Source organism: Myotis myotis, unplaced genomic scaffold (genome assembly GCF_014108235.1).
Source record: "Myotis myotis isolate mMyoMyo1 unplaced genomic scaffold, mMyoMyo1.p scaffold_m19_p_6, whole genome shotgun sequence".
NCBI lineage: Eukaryota > Metazoa > Chordata > Mammalia > Chiroptera > Vespertilionidae > Myotis > Myotis myotis.
The window spans coordinates 42077749-42092816 of NW_023416368.1; the positions used below are offsets into that span (position 1 = coordinate 42077749).

A 15068-nucleotide genomic window follows, 5' to 3' on the forward strand; every position below is an offset into this window, starting at 1 on the left:
GTTTATTCAGGCAGAACAAGACATCCCTCAAGGATCTAAGTCGTAATCTTACTGGCATCCTTCAAAACTTCTCCAAAAGTCTCCTGAGGCTAAAAGGACTGTAAAATACTGACCTGGAAACTTCTATCACTGAATGTGTATATAGTACAAACTTCAGCCAGTCTGTAACTCACTAAGAGGTATAGACTCGCGAATGCCCGGTTCCCCTGCATGTTCAGGATTAATCACTAAGGTTGCTCCTTCTTGATGCAAATGTCACAGGCAAAGGTGAAGAAGCTACCAGTTATCTACTGCACCTCTCTGTTTAGCAGACAACACCACCATGCACTATGCTTCTCTTTAAGAAAAAGAAGAAACACTTGGGTTATTAGCTTATTATACAGTACTTTGTAAAACCTTTTGTACAAGTTCCAAATTTATCTCCATGAACTAGTCACAGCCATCCAGGAATGCAATGCCATATAATTCTTCTATATTTTCTTAAAGAGACATTGACTAAGATTAGTTGAACCTAAATCTGCAAGATAATTCAGCATAAAATATTCAAAGTGGAATAATTTTCACTAATACCCACAATACACACTGTTTTTGCATAAGAGGTTTTTCAAATACCCAAACCCCTGGCAATTCAGAACAGACTCGGGAAAGAACATTACTTCTTTTTTTTTTTTTTTTTTTTTTTTTTTTTTTTTTGTATAAAACGGCATCTTCTTTATTTTGCATACTTTAATTTCAGAACAAAATAAAAAAAAAAACACAATACATAACACATTCAAAACTATGTCAAATATGAGAAGAGAGGGCTTGAGGCCACTGTAACCTGCCTTAGGAAAAGACAGGAGAGGGGAAAAGCCACTAAACATCAGAGGAAACCAGGTGGGCAACCAGGTGGGCTAGGGCCACTCAGGGCTGCTGGGGGAGCCATGAAGACTACACAGAGGACGCAAGGTCTGCAGGTAGAAACTCCTAGTCTACTTCTTCCATGCGAGAGGCATCCTCATCACCCTCAAGGGGGGGGATCTCATCAGGAACAGCAGCACTGGGTTCTTCTGCTGTCACTTCATCTTCATCAATGCCTAGGCCTAGCTTGATCATGCGGTAGATGCGGTTGGAGTGGGTCTGGGGATCCTCAAGTGAGAAGCCAGAAGAGAGCAGTGCAGTTTCAAACAGCAACACCACAAGGTCCTTGACAGCTTTGTCATTCTTGTCTGCCTCTGCCTTCTGGCGCAGAGTCTCCACAATGGGGTGGTCAGGGTTGATCTCCAGGTGCTTTTTGGCCATCATGTAGCCCATTGTAGAGTTATCCCTAAGTGCCTGGGCTTTCATGATCCGTTCCATGTTAGCTGTCCAGCCGTAGGTGCTGGTCACAATGCAGCAGGGTGAAGACACAAGCCTATTGGAGATGGTCACCTTCTCAACCTTCTTATCCAAGATTTCTTTCATAAGTTTGCAGAGGTTCTCAAACTTGGCCTTGCTCTCTTCCATTTTCTTTTTCTCCTCTTCATCCTCAGGTAGCTCCAGGCCCTCCTTGGTAACCGAGACCAAGCTTTTTCCATCAAACTCCTTGAGCTGCTGCACACAGTACTCATCGATAGGCTCTGTCATATACACTACCTCGAAGCCCCGCTTCCGCACTCGCTCCACAAAAGCAGAGTTAGCAACTTGCTCTTTGCTCTCACCAGTGATATAATAGATGGATTTCTGGGTCTCCTTCATGCGAGAGACATATTCTGAGAGAGAGGTCATTTCATCTCCAGACTGGGAGGTGTGATAGCGCAAAAGCTCAGAAAGGCGTCGCCGATTAGTCGAGTCCTCGTGGATTCCAAGCTTTAGGTTTTTAGAGAACGCCTCGTAGAATTTCTTATAGTTCTCCTTATCTTCCGCCAGCTCAGAGAAGAGCTCAAGGCACTTCTTAACAATATTTTTACGAATGACCTTCAAGATTTTACTCTGCTGGAGCATTTCTCGGGAAATGTTCAGGGGCAGGTCCTCAGAGTCAACCACACCTCGGATAAAGTTGAGATACTCTGGTATCAGCTCATCACAGCTGTCCATTATGAACACACGGCGGACATAGAGTTTGATGTTGTTCTTCTTCTTCTTGTTCTCAAAGAGGTCAAAGGGAGCCCGACGGGGGATGAACAGTAATGCCCTGAATTCCAATTGACCTTCTACAGAGAAGTGCTTGACTGCCAAGTGGTCTTCCCAGTCATTGGTAAGACTCTTATAGAACTCTCCATATTCCTCCTGGGTGATGTCATCAGGGTTTCTGGTCCAGATGGGCTTGGTCTTGTTCAGTTCTTCATGGTCAATGTATTTCTCCTTAATCTTCTTTGTTTTCTTTTTCTTATCCTTAGCACTATCATCCTCCTCATCTGAGCCCACATCTTCAATCTTGGGTTTCTCCTCATCATCTTTATCTTCCTCCTCTTTCTCCCCTTTCTCTTCCTCTGCTTCATCATCACTGATTTCTTTCTCTCGTTCCTTCTCCAAATAAAGAGTGATGGGATAGCCTATGAACTGCGAATGCTTCTTCACCACTTCTTTGACCCGCCTCTCCTCCAAGTACTCTGTCTGGTCTTCTTTAAGGTGGAGAATCACTTTGGTGCCCCGGCCAATGGGCTCACCATGGTCAGCCCGCACAGTGAAGGAGCCCCCGGCAGAAGACTCCCAGGCATACTGCTCATCATCATTGTGCTTTGTGATCACAACCACTTTCTCTGCCACCAGGTAGGCAGAGTAAAAGCCAACACCAAATTGTCCGATCATGGAGATGTCCGCACCAGCCTGAAGAGCCTCCATAAATGCCTTTGTACCAGACTTGGCAATGGTTCCCAGGTTGTTTATGAGATCGGCTTTGGTCATGCCAATGCCTGTGTCCACCAGCGTGAGGGTACGTTCCTGGGGGTTGGGGATGATGTCAATTTTCAGCTCTTTACCACTGTCCAACTTGGAAGGGTCAGTCAGGCTCTCATAGCGTATCTTGTCCAAGGCGTCAGAAGCATTACTGATCAGCTCCCGAAGGAAAATTTCCTTGTTGGAGTAGAAAGTATTGATGATGAGAGACATCAGTTGAGCAATTTCTGCCTGAAAGGCAAACGTCTCCACCTCCTCCTCTCCATGGTGCACCACTTCCTCCGGCATCTTGAAGGGAAAGAGATCCAAGCACAGGAGGGGCTGCAGTCGGCTCCCAAACCGCAAGCGGCGTGCGTGCGGGGGTGACTCAAGAGAGACAAGAACATTACTTCTTACTCAAGAATTAGCTCCAAACTAATACAGATGATGGAACAAGAAAGCATACATGGGAAATAAAATGTGAAACAGATGGCAGGAAGCCTTATGTGAGGAACTATACATGCATAGATGACCAGGCAAAGAAAGTTATTCTGGTGTAAACACTAGGTCCATTCAAACAATGGACAAGAAGAAGGATGGAGTGAAATTGTCTGACCAATAAGTGGTCATCATTGGGCAAAAAAAACCCCAACATTTAAATTGTAGTTTTTATGATGTAATTCATATTAAGGTATTCTGGTCCCCACCAAGAAATACAAACAGAACATGCATTATTCATTTGCATTTGCATGCGGTAATTCCCGTAAAGAGGAACTGAGCGGGACATGTGTTCAAAGGCTCTGCGGACTCTGATATGTTACAAGGAAAAGCTTTCCGGCAGAGCTCAACTGTCCGTGGGTTTGTTAGTACCGCATGAAAGAGTGAATGAAGGTCAGAATATGTGTCCTGAGTATGCAGAGAAGAATGTATTGATTAACACGCAGGTTACGTTTTTATCTCTGAACTGATTTATTTTAGTGTTTGAGGGGACTAATACACTATGAAAATTGTAGTCACTCTCCTTTATTTTTACTTTGGCCTTCCTTGTGGCACTGCATATGTTTTGCATTTCAGAAACTCTTAAAACAATAACATGGCTAAGGATCCACGAATGTGAAATTCAAATATTTCAGAAACTTACAAAAATCAGAATTCAGGGCTAGTGGAGAGAGATTTATGCAACATTTTTGACACTTCTATTTCTCATTCTTGTCAATGTAGCTCAACGATGACTTGCACAAAGAGGGACTATCAGCGCTAGCTGCCCCTTTTTAAAAAATATTAAGACAAAATTAAATCACATGGAAAATTACCCTCACAGCAACACCTAGACTGCTATTTGATCAATATCTGGATGCTTTAGCTTAGTCAAGTGGACATAGATAGTTAACCATTACAGCTACTCATATGTGAATTCCAAATTTTGGAAACTTTGAGCATCAGAGAAGACCAATATTACTGAAACTGGTTTTGCTATTCTAAGTCCTAAGTAGCATTAAAGCTTTAATGACTCTATAAATCTGAGGGTATGAAATCTTGAATAGTTGTACAAAGACACATGCCACATAAGAACACAATTCTACTAAGGAATACTATTGCTAGTATAAAGGCATGCAAAGCTTGAATTTGAATCTGTGGACCACACAAAATGCTGCAGCGACTTACACCAAATGCCATTTCAGCAACTGGAAAGAGAGCTTTGGCCTGACATCATGGTGTTGGGATGGCTTCCTTCCAACAGACCAAGGGACAGGGAAAATTGGGAAAGCCACTACTGTACCCAGAAGCAACATATTAATGTCAAATATAAATCTGATAGTACTGCATACATTACATCAGTCATCACATTCACACCTAATTTCATTGCAAAATTAAAATTGGAAACTCCTAGCTAGCATTCTGGCACGTAGTTTCGGGGCACAGTCAAAACCTCATGTCACCCAAGGCACTCCGGGCAAAATTCCAGGCTGCCAATAGCACTACCTCATTTGCCTATATACTTGCATATTTTTGCTGCAAAGATAAGGAGTGCAGCAGTGATATTTGCTTGCATTTGCATGTTACCAGATAAGTGGCTTCAAAGGGCTTATTTTTCCATTCCTCACACAACAAAATTCTGAGCTCATCAGTCCCCTATTTGCTCTCTGAGGGAAAGAAGTTAACCTTGGGCTGTATTTAAGTGCTCTGTCCACAGCAGTTAAGGCTGATTTGTAGTACACTTTTCTTAAAATACTTTCTCTAGCATATTAATCCAAAATATTACCCCCAAAATATTTGAAACAATTATTTTATTGGTTTCTGTATCTCTTTTTAGTGACTTCCAGGCAAGAGATTTATGATCAACTTTTCTATAGTTATAGATTAAACAGTATCATATTTAATAACTATCCTTTAGGCATTCTATGGATTCATGCATCCAGTCAGCTATGTCATCACACAACAGAAACTAGTGAGCATGACTGTTCTAGACGGGGCCACCCAGGACATTCACGGAAAAACAGGACACAGTCCTTCAAGAAGCTTACAGTATTCTAAGGGAGAAAGAGAACAAATGAATTAAAATACCACATAGTTCCTCAAAAAACTAAAAATGGAACTCCCATTTGACCCAGTAATCCCACTTCTAGGAATATATCTCAAGAAACTAGAAACACCAATCAGAAAGGATATATGCACCCCTATGTTCATAGCAGCACAATTCACCATAGCTAAGATTTGGAAACAGCCTAAGTGCCCATCAGCCGATGAGTGGATTAAAAAACTGTGGTACATCTACACAATGGAATACTATGCTAAGGTAAAAAAGAAGGAATTCTTACCATTTGCAACAGCATGGATGGAACTGGAGAGCATTATGCTAAGTGAAATAAGCCAGTCAGAGAAAGATAAATATCACATGATCTCACTCATTTATAGAATATAATGAACAACATAAACTGATGAACAAAAACATATCCAAAGACAGAGAAGCATCAATCAAACCGTCAAACCTCAGAGGGAAGGTAGGGGAGGGTGCGGGTAAGCAGGAGAGATCAACCAAAGGACTTGTATGCATGCATATAAGCCTAACCAATGGACACAGACAACAGGGGGGTGAGGGCATAGGTGGGGGAGTTGAGGGGTAATGGGAGGGGGGGGGGGTAAGGACACATATGTAATACCTTAATCAATAAAGAAATTTAAAAAGTAAATAAAATAAAATAGAAAAAATAAATAAAATAAAATAAAATAAAATGCCACATAGTAAGGGCTAGTTTTGAGTACCAGGGAGCAGGCTTCACATGAAGTGGACTAAAACTACCTATGAAGCAGTACAAGGATTAACAGACATTACTGAAAGCCCAATGCTATAGTAGTATTTTGTAAAAATAAATGTAGGCTTTTGTTTTATTTTACCATCTCATGCCATTCTGATTCTAATCATTCTTATGTAATAAACACTGTAACTGGGACTCAGAGACATTTATCCAGTCAACTTCGTTGAATACTATGGTAGACAGAATAATTGCTCCCCGAAGGTATCTACATGCTAACCTCTAGAACCTGTGAGCACGTAATCTTACATGTCAAAAGGGAGCTTGCAGATGTGATTGACGATATTGAGATGGGAAGATTATCCTGGGTTATCCTGGTAAACCCAGAAAGAGGGAGGCAGAGAAGTTGGATTCAGACAAGGAGATGTGATAACAGCTCAGGAGTTGGAAGGAAGGCTCCCAAGGTGAGGGGCATGGGCAGCCTGTAGACGCTGGGAGAGCAAAGAAATGGGTTCTCCCCTGGAACCTTTAGGAGGAACACAGCTCCATGGACGCCTTCACCCCCAGACTATAAAATAAAACATGTGCACTGTTAAGCCCCAAATGTGCTTGGCTTTATTATAGGTGCTTTGCATGAATGAAATCATTTCAGCCTCGCTTACCATGAGTCAGGTACTGCTAAGGGATTTATATTTAATCACCACAACAATCCATAAAATATAGGTACAGGCTGGATCCCCAGTTTACAAGTGTGAAAACCAGGTCACAAAAAGTTAATTTGCCTAAGATCATACAGCTAGCCAGTGACAGACCTTGAGCCAGAACCCAGGCAATCTAGACTGTCTCTTGATTTAAAGTGAGTTGTTGTGTGTGTGTTTGTCATGTCCACACACTCAAAAATACCAAAAACAGTGTCTTAATCAGTGTGTCCCCAAAGATCAAAGCCTGAGCAAAAGATTTGGGTGCAGGTAATTTATTTGGTATACGGATCCTAAGAAGCAGGAATAAGGGACTTGTGATAGTGAAAGAGGGGAGAAGGGAATTCCAGTTCACGGATAACTTGTCAAGCTGATAACTGGGATTTCATCCCAGTGGGCACCTACTGTGAGGAGTGTGGAGACTGCATCTCCGAATCGGCTGCTCAAGGGACAGCGGAAGGAAATATTTATCCGCCAGCTCATGTTCCCCATTGATCAAAGGTTCCCCACTTAGCCTCCAGGTCTCACGTTTTCAGGGCTGCGCATCCACCAGGATACCTGGGGGGGGGGGGGAAAGGGGGGTTCCTACATCTCCCACGCGGTGGCAGCTGAGACTCTGCAAGGTGACAGATACTCAATGCAGCCAAGTAAGGTTCTGTGGGGTCATATCTGCCCCAGCTGGTTGCTGTAGCAACGGCTGGAGTTTAAATTGCAGGCAGAAAGTACATAACTTTGGGCCTAAGAGGAAGCTGACACAGCTAGTCTTTTGATTCCAAATTTGAGATGCGTTCTATCACATCATAGCATGTCTCCTCAAGCAATCACTTATTTTCACGCTGCTATGACCTGATATTTTGAAAGATTTGGTTTCTGTGAGAATAATTGACCAGTACAATGTATTCTTACTATATATCCCATGAAAGGCGGGGTATGCTGTTTTATATGGGTTACTTTGTCTCACTAAATGGATGTTAAATCCTAGGAGGTGGATGTAATAATATATACCATTCTTGATTTTTCCACAATAAAGTTCAACAATAGACTCAAATTAGGAACTCAGAAACTATGTACTATTTAATGTACATTTGAATTTCAATCTCTCAGACAGTTTTATTAATAATTACTTCTGACAAACTGCCAGATATAAAAACAGGCACAGGGATGTAAAGTACAGCATAGGGAATAGAGTCAATAATATTGTAATAGCTGTGTATAGTGCCAGGTGAATACTAGACTTACCAGGAGGATCATTTTGTAAGTTATATAAATATCTAATTACTATGCTGTATACCTGAGACTGATTTATTGTATGTCAACTGTAATTGAAAAATAAAAAATAATAATTTTTAAAAATTACTTCTGGAATTTAAATAGCCCCACTAAGGATTTTTATAGAATACTTTCTTCATGTTCTCATTATCCTTTCAAATTTGCTGTCATTCTTTTTTCTTTTAATTTTAATAGTGTGATTTTTTTATCCAATGATAGCACATAATTTTCTTTTCATCATTAGACAGTAGACTCACTAAACCAAGCCAGAAAACCCTGAAAAATGTTACTTTCCAGATGTATCACAAACCCAATTGACCAAAATAAAGCTTTAAAAAATTCCCAAATATAATTCTATTTTCATATATTTGTCATTTTTGTAAAAAAAAAAAAACATTTTTTCTCAATTGGACAAAATACATACTACAGCAGACCAAATAATAATAGCATTAGAATGGAGTATAATATGATCATGACTATAAATTATTGATCTGAGTCCCATTATATAAGTATAATGGAAAGTAATCAATTGTGATATATTATTATGCAAGATGTCTAGCCAGTAGGTGAAAGAGTTTTGTACATTAGCATTATAGGAACATTTCTCAGAATACAGCATTTTTTTTAGCACTCCATTACCTCACATCCAAGACAAAAATATTCCCATGAAGATATATCCACACTAGCATAATCAAAGAAATACAGAAAGTAAATTTTGTTTGTTATAAATATTTCTATTTGCTTGAAATGTTTCAGTCTCTTCTTGAGTATTATACCTATCAGAAGAGTGTTTTAGGATAAAATAAAGCAAAACTGTCCCACTGAGAATGCCTGTCATTAGTGACCAAAAAAATCACAATAAAATCATATACTAATGAATACCTTTTATCATTTGGAAGACACTATTCTGCATACCTGGCTAAAGTTACTTTGAAAATTTATGCTAGAGTATTATTTAATTTAATGTATATTTGCATATAGGTAATTTTATATATATCACACATGAGTTATTTCTGTATATTCATTATTTTAAAATCATTTAAAGTTATTGACAAAAGAAATGTATATTTAATGTTATATGCATTTAATAGAAATGTTTTCTAGAGTGTAACTGCATAAAAGTTTTAAAAATTAAGGTTCATTACATTTTCTTAAGTAATTTACACTTGTTAAGAATAAGCCACATACTTAGGATTTTAGAGGCGCTAGGATTTTGTGAGGCTCATTAATCATGATCAAGTACACCTTGAAAAAAACACTGTATGCCAATGAAAAGAACTATTCAACTATGGTAATAAATCATCAATTCACAAGGAAATGTGCGGCCTCAGTTTTTATGGGCTCATCGGAAAGACCTACATACCATAAACACACATACTTGGTATTTGGTGTTACTGCTTTAAAAATATGGGAAAGGAGGGGAATAAAGAAAATCCTATCTCTCAAATAAAAAGACAAATTTTTAAAATCATAGACTAATAAACTTGTTCAGAGCAGACACGGATCTTCAAGGAAGGCTCTTTGCAGGCACGGACATAATTGTTCAAATGGCAGAGAACAGAAATTTAAAACCTGTTTTTCAAAGTGAAGAACCCAATCTTTGAAGAGAAATAATTTTTAAAACTAAACAAATTATTTTCTCATGCTTTTATCAAAAGAGAGGTGATCACATTGCAGCTGCAAGTTATCATTTTTTATGAAGTTTTGAATTCTTACTGATGTTGTTTTGCTTCCCCCACCTGTCAGGGCCCCATGTTCTCCCTGTTCCTAAAGTGCGACTTCAGTTTCTGAACACGTCAAGGAGCAGGTACTAGAGAATAAGACTCGGTGGAGCTTCTGAAATTCTGGGAACACCAGGGAAAATGGGTGGAACACAACATACAGCAACTTATCCTATTCTGGTCCATTTCTGGCTGGTTGAAGTTACATGTAATTTATCTTGCAGGATTCTTGTTTCTACCATCTGCATCAAATAATTCAATTGTCTAACAGCACTTAAGGGCAGCAAGTAATATCAGAAGTGCTATTAGACGCTGACGAACCAGAGGTCTGCCGTGTTGAGAAAATACACCAACAGATAAGATCAAAAACCAAAGAAATGTAAAACAGAAACTTTCACACGACATAAAGTTGCAGCCATCCAGCATCCCATCTGATAATTAAAGTAAGCAAAGTATCCACTTATCATGCTCCGATGTCTGAAATGCTTATAGAATAGTTTCTCAGAAATTTCCTTTGTTTACTCCCACTAAATCAGCTCAAGTCAGGGGTATGATGATCAGCAAGGTTTAGGTGGAAGATGACTTTTCATCTCATTGACTTGCCAACAGATAAGTACAGCAGTAATGCCATGTAGCACCCTATGATTTAGGGAATTCCTCCATTTTCAATTCCCTGCTTAGGACTGTTTTTCCTATTTCAATACTGATATAGTTTGATCACATACTTTTCTTCTAGAATCTACTTGAGTGTTCTTTTTCAAACTTTTTAAAAATAATTACGTGTGTCCTCAGCTGGGGAGTATGCTAAACTCCCAGAATAAAAAAAAAAAAAGTAGGGAAAGGGGAAGAAGCCAGGGACAACAAAAGGTCTCTGGAGTCCATCTCCTCAGGTGCAAGTACATCACAATCTAAAGATATATCTGAACATCTATTCTTCTGCCCATTGAAAATAAACTCCAGGAACCAAAGAAATATCCCCAGTGTTACATCATGTTTCTGACTTTGGTACAGACTGCAGGCACTACCATCATTCTCTATTTATCACATTAAAGTAGGAGTCCTGAAGAAACCAGACCATCACCACAAATCTCTACTTACTTGAACGAGACAGCCTACAGAAGCAACATAATGAGACTCATAATGGCCAGCATGCCTTTTGGAAGAAATTACCAGAGGTTTTAGCTAATTACTACCTCACAAAAACTGCCTATATACACATGCCAATTGAAAGATGAAGCTGGTGGCTATGGCCATGTTATTTGCCCCCATAATGCGGCAGACAGTGCATCTGCGGTGACTGTGTTCACAGCAAGGCCCCGGCATCCGGTCAAGCGCTCCGTAGAGGTCTATGGTGTGAAGGAACACAGATGCTTTAAGGGTAGAAACTGAAGATTATAATGTCAGACTGTTTCTTTGAGTTATTTTGTATGTGTGATAGGAAAACCCAGTCTCTTGTGCCCTCCCTACACACACACACACGCACACACACACACACACACACACACACTCTTTATATTAATGTAATCATTAACCGACCATGATGATTATGGTGTCTGAAAGTCAGATGTTCTCTTGACTCATGATTAATTCAGATGACTAAAATAAATTCAGACCAACATTGTACACTATAAATGGAAAAAGGAAAGCTTTCATGTATGTGTCTCTACCACGTGCAAGCCAGTATACGTGTGGAACATGCACAGGTCAGGTGAGAACCTCTTCCACATACCAGCCCTTAATTGTCATTTGATTTGAAAATAAGAATGAGACTTTCTCATGTAGGAAAGGGGGAGACAGACATCTGCAGCAGAGGGAACAGGGAATACAATGCGTAGAAATGCAAGAGTCATGAGCAAGCAGGGAACAACGACTCAGCTCCCCCGGAGGCTGTAGCCCTGGTCCAGCGGCCACTGCATTCTCCCTTAGCGCCTGCAGTCCACAGCACAGGACCTCCTACACCTGGCCTGTGCCCTGGAAATGCCCAGGCCAGCCCTTCACCAGGCTAACCTATCATGCAAAACGGCTCAGATCTGATGCTGAACCCCAAATACACTCTCAGAGGGAAGTTTTAAAGATGAATTGAAAAACATAGGTCAAGCCTTCTAAATGAATGCAAACAATAGGCCCTAACAAAATGGAACAGAATTTATGTACTCTGTGTCCCACAGAGACCCTGTGTGGTCATTCTTGGATGCCATTCTACAACCAGTTCACTCTGGAAGGCATCTCTTTCCATGCTTCTACCCAAACAGGTCTGATTTTCTGTGTGTGCTGAGCTCGAAAAATCACCTGCTCTATAATATGTTTCTCTGCTCCTAACCCTCAATACCTGAAAAACTCAGACATGTCACTGGGATGTTTATGTAATGTGTAATACCAGTTTGCAACTGTCCCCTCATCCTGAACCTCTTCTCTAGATTATGAGATCCTATAGGGCAGAGAGTGAAGTTTACTCTTTCTGTGCCTGGTGCTTGGTACAGTACCTGAAAGACAGAAGATTCCCAGTAGATGTATGACTGATGAATAAATCATTTCTAGGCTCATGCTGGTTGTTCTTACTTTCTCTCATTTCAATGTAGAAAAACAGGTATTTCACTCGGTGAGGATGATGACACTTGCTGATATGTGGCGCCTCACCTCCTGCTCCAACGAGGGCAGATTTATGAGCGATGGGGCTTGATTCTCTGAGCACAGCTGTCAGGAGCCTCTGAAATCCCCCACAAGGAGTGTCCTTGGAATCACATTTTTGCACTGTGGATGTGGAGTCAAATTTTGCTCTCAGCTCTAATTCTTACCATCCCTCTGGGTGACAGGAGGGATTTGTAGCCTTAATTTCATTATATACTACTTCAGAAAATAGACCTTTAGGCTAAACGGTCCCTTCTCAAAGGGACATATACACACAATAAAAAGAGAAACCTCTTTGTCCTTTGTGTTAATTAAAGAGCAATCTCTTTCAATAGTAATTCAGTCCCAGAACAGAAGTTGGGTCCATAAATACATAAGAGTGAGGAAGAGTCTTTTGCTTGCCAATTAGGAAAGCAATCGTTCCCTACAGCACAAGAGAAATACATTCTGGGATTATTTACTTTATATTATACATTTTCCAAGCAATTTTATAATTCAACTTTACTCATCAATGCCATAATTTAACAAGTAACTAATAGAAAGAAGTGATGTTTAAAAGGAATTCTCATCAAACTACCTGACCTAGTGGCCTTCATTTATGTTTTCATTAGCACCACATTTACACTAACTTAAGAACTTTCTAGCAATCTCATGTGTCAACTTAACTACAATATCCTATTCTGTTATTTAGAGTAGACCTAACTATCTAACTTGAATCCATCTCTGAGTTCTGTGTGGTGAGTGTTAAGATTTCAGATGAAAGGCTTGTCAGAAACTTCTCAGACTCTCTGGTCCTGAATTTGGGTAGCGAGGGACATAGGGCACCAGAGAGGGTGAGAGTGTAGGTGGAAGAGGCAGAATAGAAGGGTGGTTAAAAATGCAGACTTGGGAGCCAGCCTGCTGAGGACCAGATTCTATAATTGTAGGCAAGTTACTTAACACTCAATTTTCTCTTCTATAAAATGGTAATTACGGTACTACTAGTTACTTCATAGCATTATTGTGAGGATTAAATAAAAGTACACATACTTAAAATGTTTAGACTGGTACTAGACATAAAGTAAGCTCTCAGTCTTTGCTATTATAAATATTATTACTATCAATAATAATAACACAGCAAAAAATATGAGTAGGTATTACACCTCAGAGTTAAAAATTGTTTTAACTAAAGTGCATTGGTTGGCATTCTGTGAATCATGGCATTATTGAATAGTCAACTAATCTATCCTTGCATTATGTTAAAGTTAGAAGGAAAACAATCATGATAGATGTATGTATCAAATGAAATTTATCCTTCTTAGTTTCATGTACCTTAAATTGTAGCTATTCCACCTAATAATCACATATTACATCTCTGCTATTATATCAAGAGCTACAGATAAAGAGCAATGCAGTATAATACAAGATCACTTTCCTCAATAAATCTTGGTGAGAAAATTTTACCAAATAAGAAAGAACTGGCAATTGAGTGATTGACACTAACTCAAAATGTAATGGGAATTCTAAAATAAGAATGACCAATCTGGAGGCAACAACTGAAAAGATAATGGAACAGAGCTTGAGGTAAGCTTTAAAGGGCATAGAAAACTTAAATAAGAAAAGAAGAAGAGCAGGCATCCCAGGCAGAGAGGACAGCTTGGGCTGTAAGTAGGCACACACAGATATGTTCTGACTAGTTAGGAATGAGTGACAAAGTTAAAAGTGACATCAGGGACTGGTGCTGTGAATGTACACCCAGGCCTTATGACTGAGGCTAGATTTTATGTTCCTCTGTTTCCCTTCAAAATGGAAATGTGTTTCCCTTTATATGAGAGACAGAGAGAGAGATGCTTTGATGGATGACACGCTTAAAGAGATGTCAAGGCTCCATGGAACAGCCTCGAATAGCATCCAGTTCTCTTGCTATCTTGTACCCTGGCTTCTTTTCTTCATGTTAAATTACTGTGGAAATTTGCATGAAAAGGGGACCTTTGTTTCTGGGAGTTCATTTGCTCCAGTAACCATTTACTCCTCACTTCATTGTCACTCATCTTCTCAGCAAAGAGAGGGTGACTACTCAAAGTAGAGAATAGAGGCAGACATACTCCCAAGAACCAGAGACTCTGTTGTCATGGAAATCAGTTCAGAAATAAAAGGAAAGAGAAGTACAGAGAGTAGGTTTCAGAAGCAACTAAATAAAATGGTTTCCAGGGGGCAACAGTAGCTCTTTAATATTTATCAGTGTCACAGTTCTCTTTGCAACAGTGATCCATCACCACAAAGCCCATTTCCACATAGCTTCTTGGGTATTGCAGCCCGGTGAGGGTACTCCCCTAAAAGAAGCCACTACCATGACCCTCCTGGTTTCACAATGCTACATTCATGCTAATGGAGAAGATGAACAAAACAGAAGGACTAGATGCAAACGGAAACATCACATTTTTCACACGGAAAACTTAAGTGGAGCTGTGGATCATAATAAAGACCTTCAATCTTTGAAATAGAAACTTATTATCATACTAATCATATATGTCATGGATTTATGGGCACACATATGGACAAAATGAAAAAGTAAGAAAGAAATTCAATGCATTTTACCAAAATCCTCTTTGCACAACATGAATTTCATTATATTGAAATGGGCAGCAAGGAAACATGTACAAGATCCTGTGAGAAAATATTTG

General features: G+C 39.7%; 1 protein-coding gene across 1 annotated transcript; it reads right to left on the minus strand.

The window, feature by feature from the left end:
• Window positions 1-696: 696 nt before the first annotated feature.
• Window positions 697-3226, minus strand: LOC118658235 (heat shock protein HSP 90-beta). The gene has a single exon (XM_036313449.1). It carries the CDS (start codon window positions 3142-3144, stop codon window positions 967-969), a length of 2178 nt encoding a protein of 725 aa, XP_036169342.1. The 5' UTR covers window positions 3145-3226; the 3' UTR covers window positions 697-966.
• Between the last annotated feature and the right edge of the window lie 11842 nt (window positions 3227-15068).

What these genes read in the sequence shown, in the direction of transcription:
- LOC118658235 (XM_036313449.1), bottom strand. Translation starts at nt 3,144, where the DNA reads ATGCCGGAGGAAGTGGTGCACCATGGAGAGGAGGAGGTGGAGACGTTT.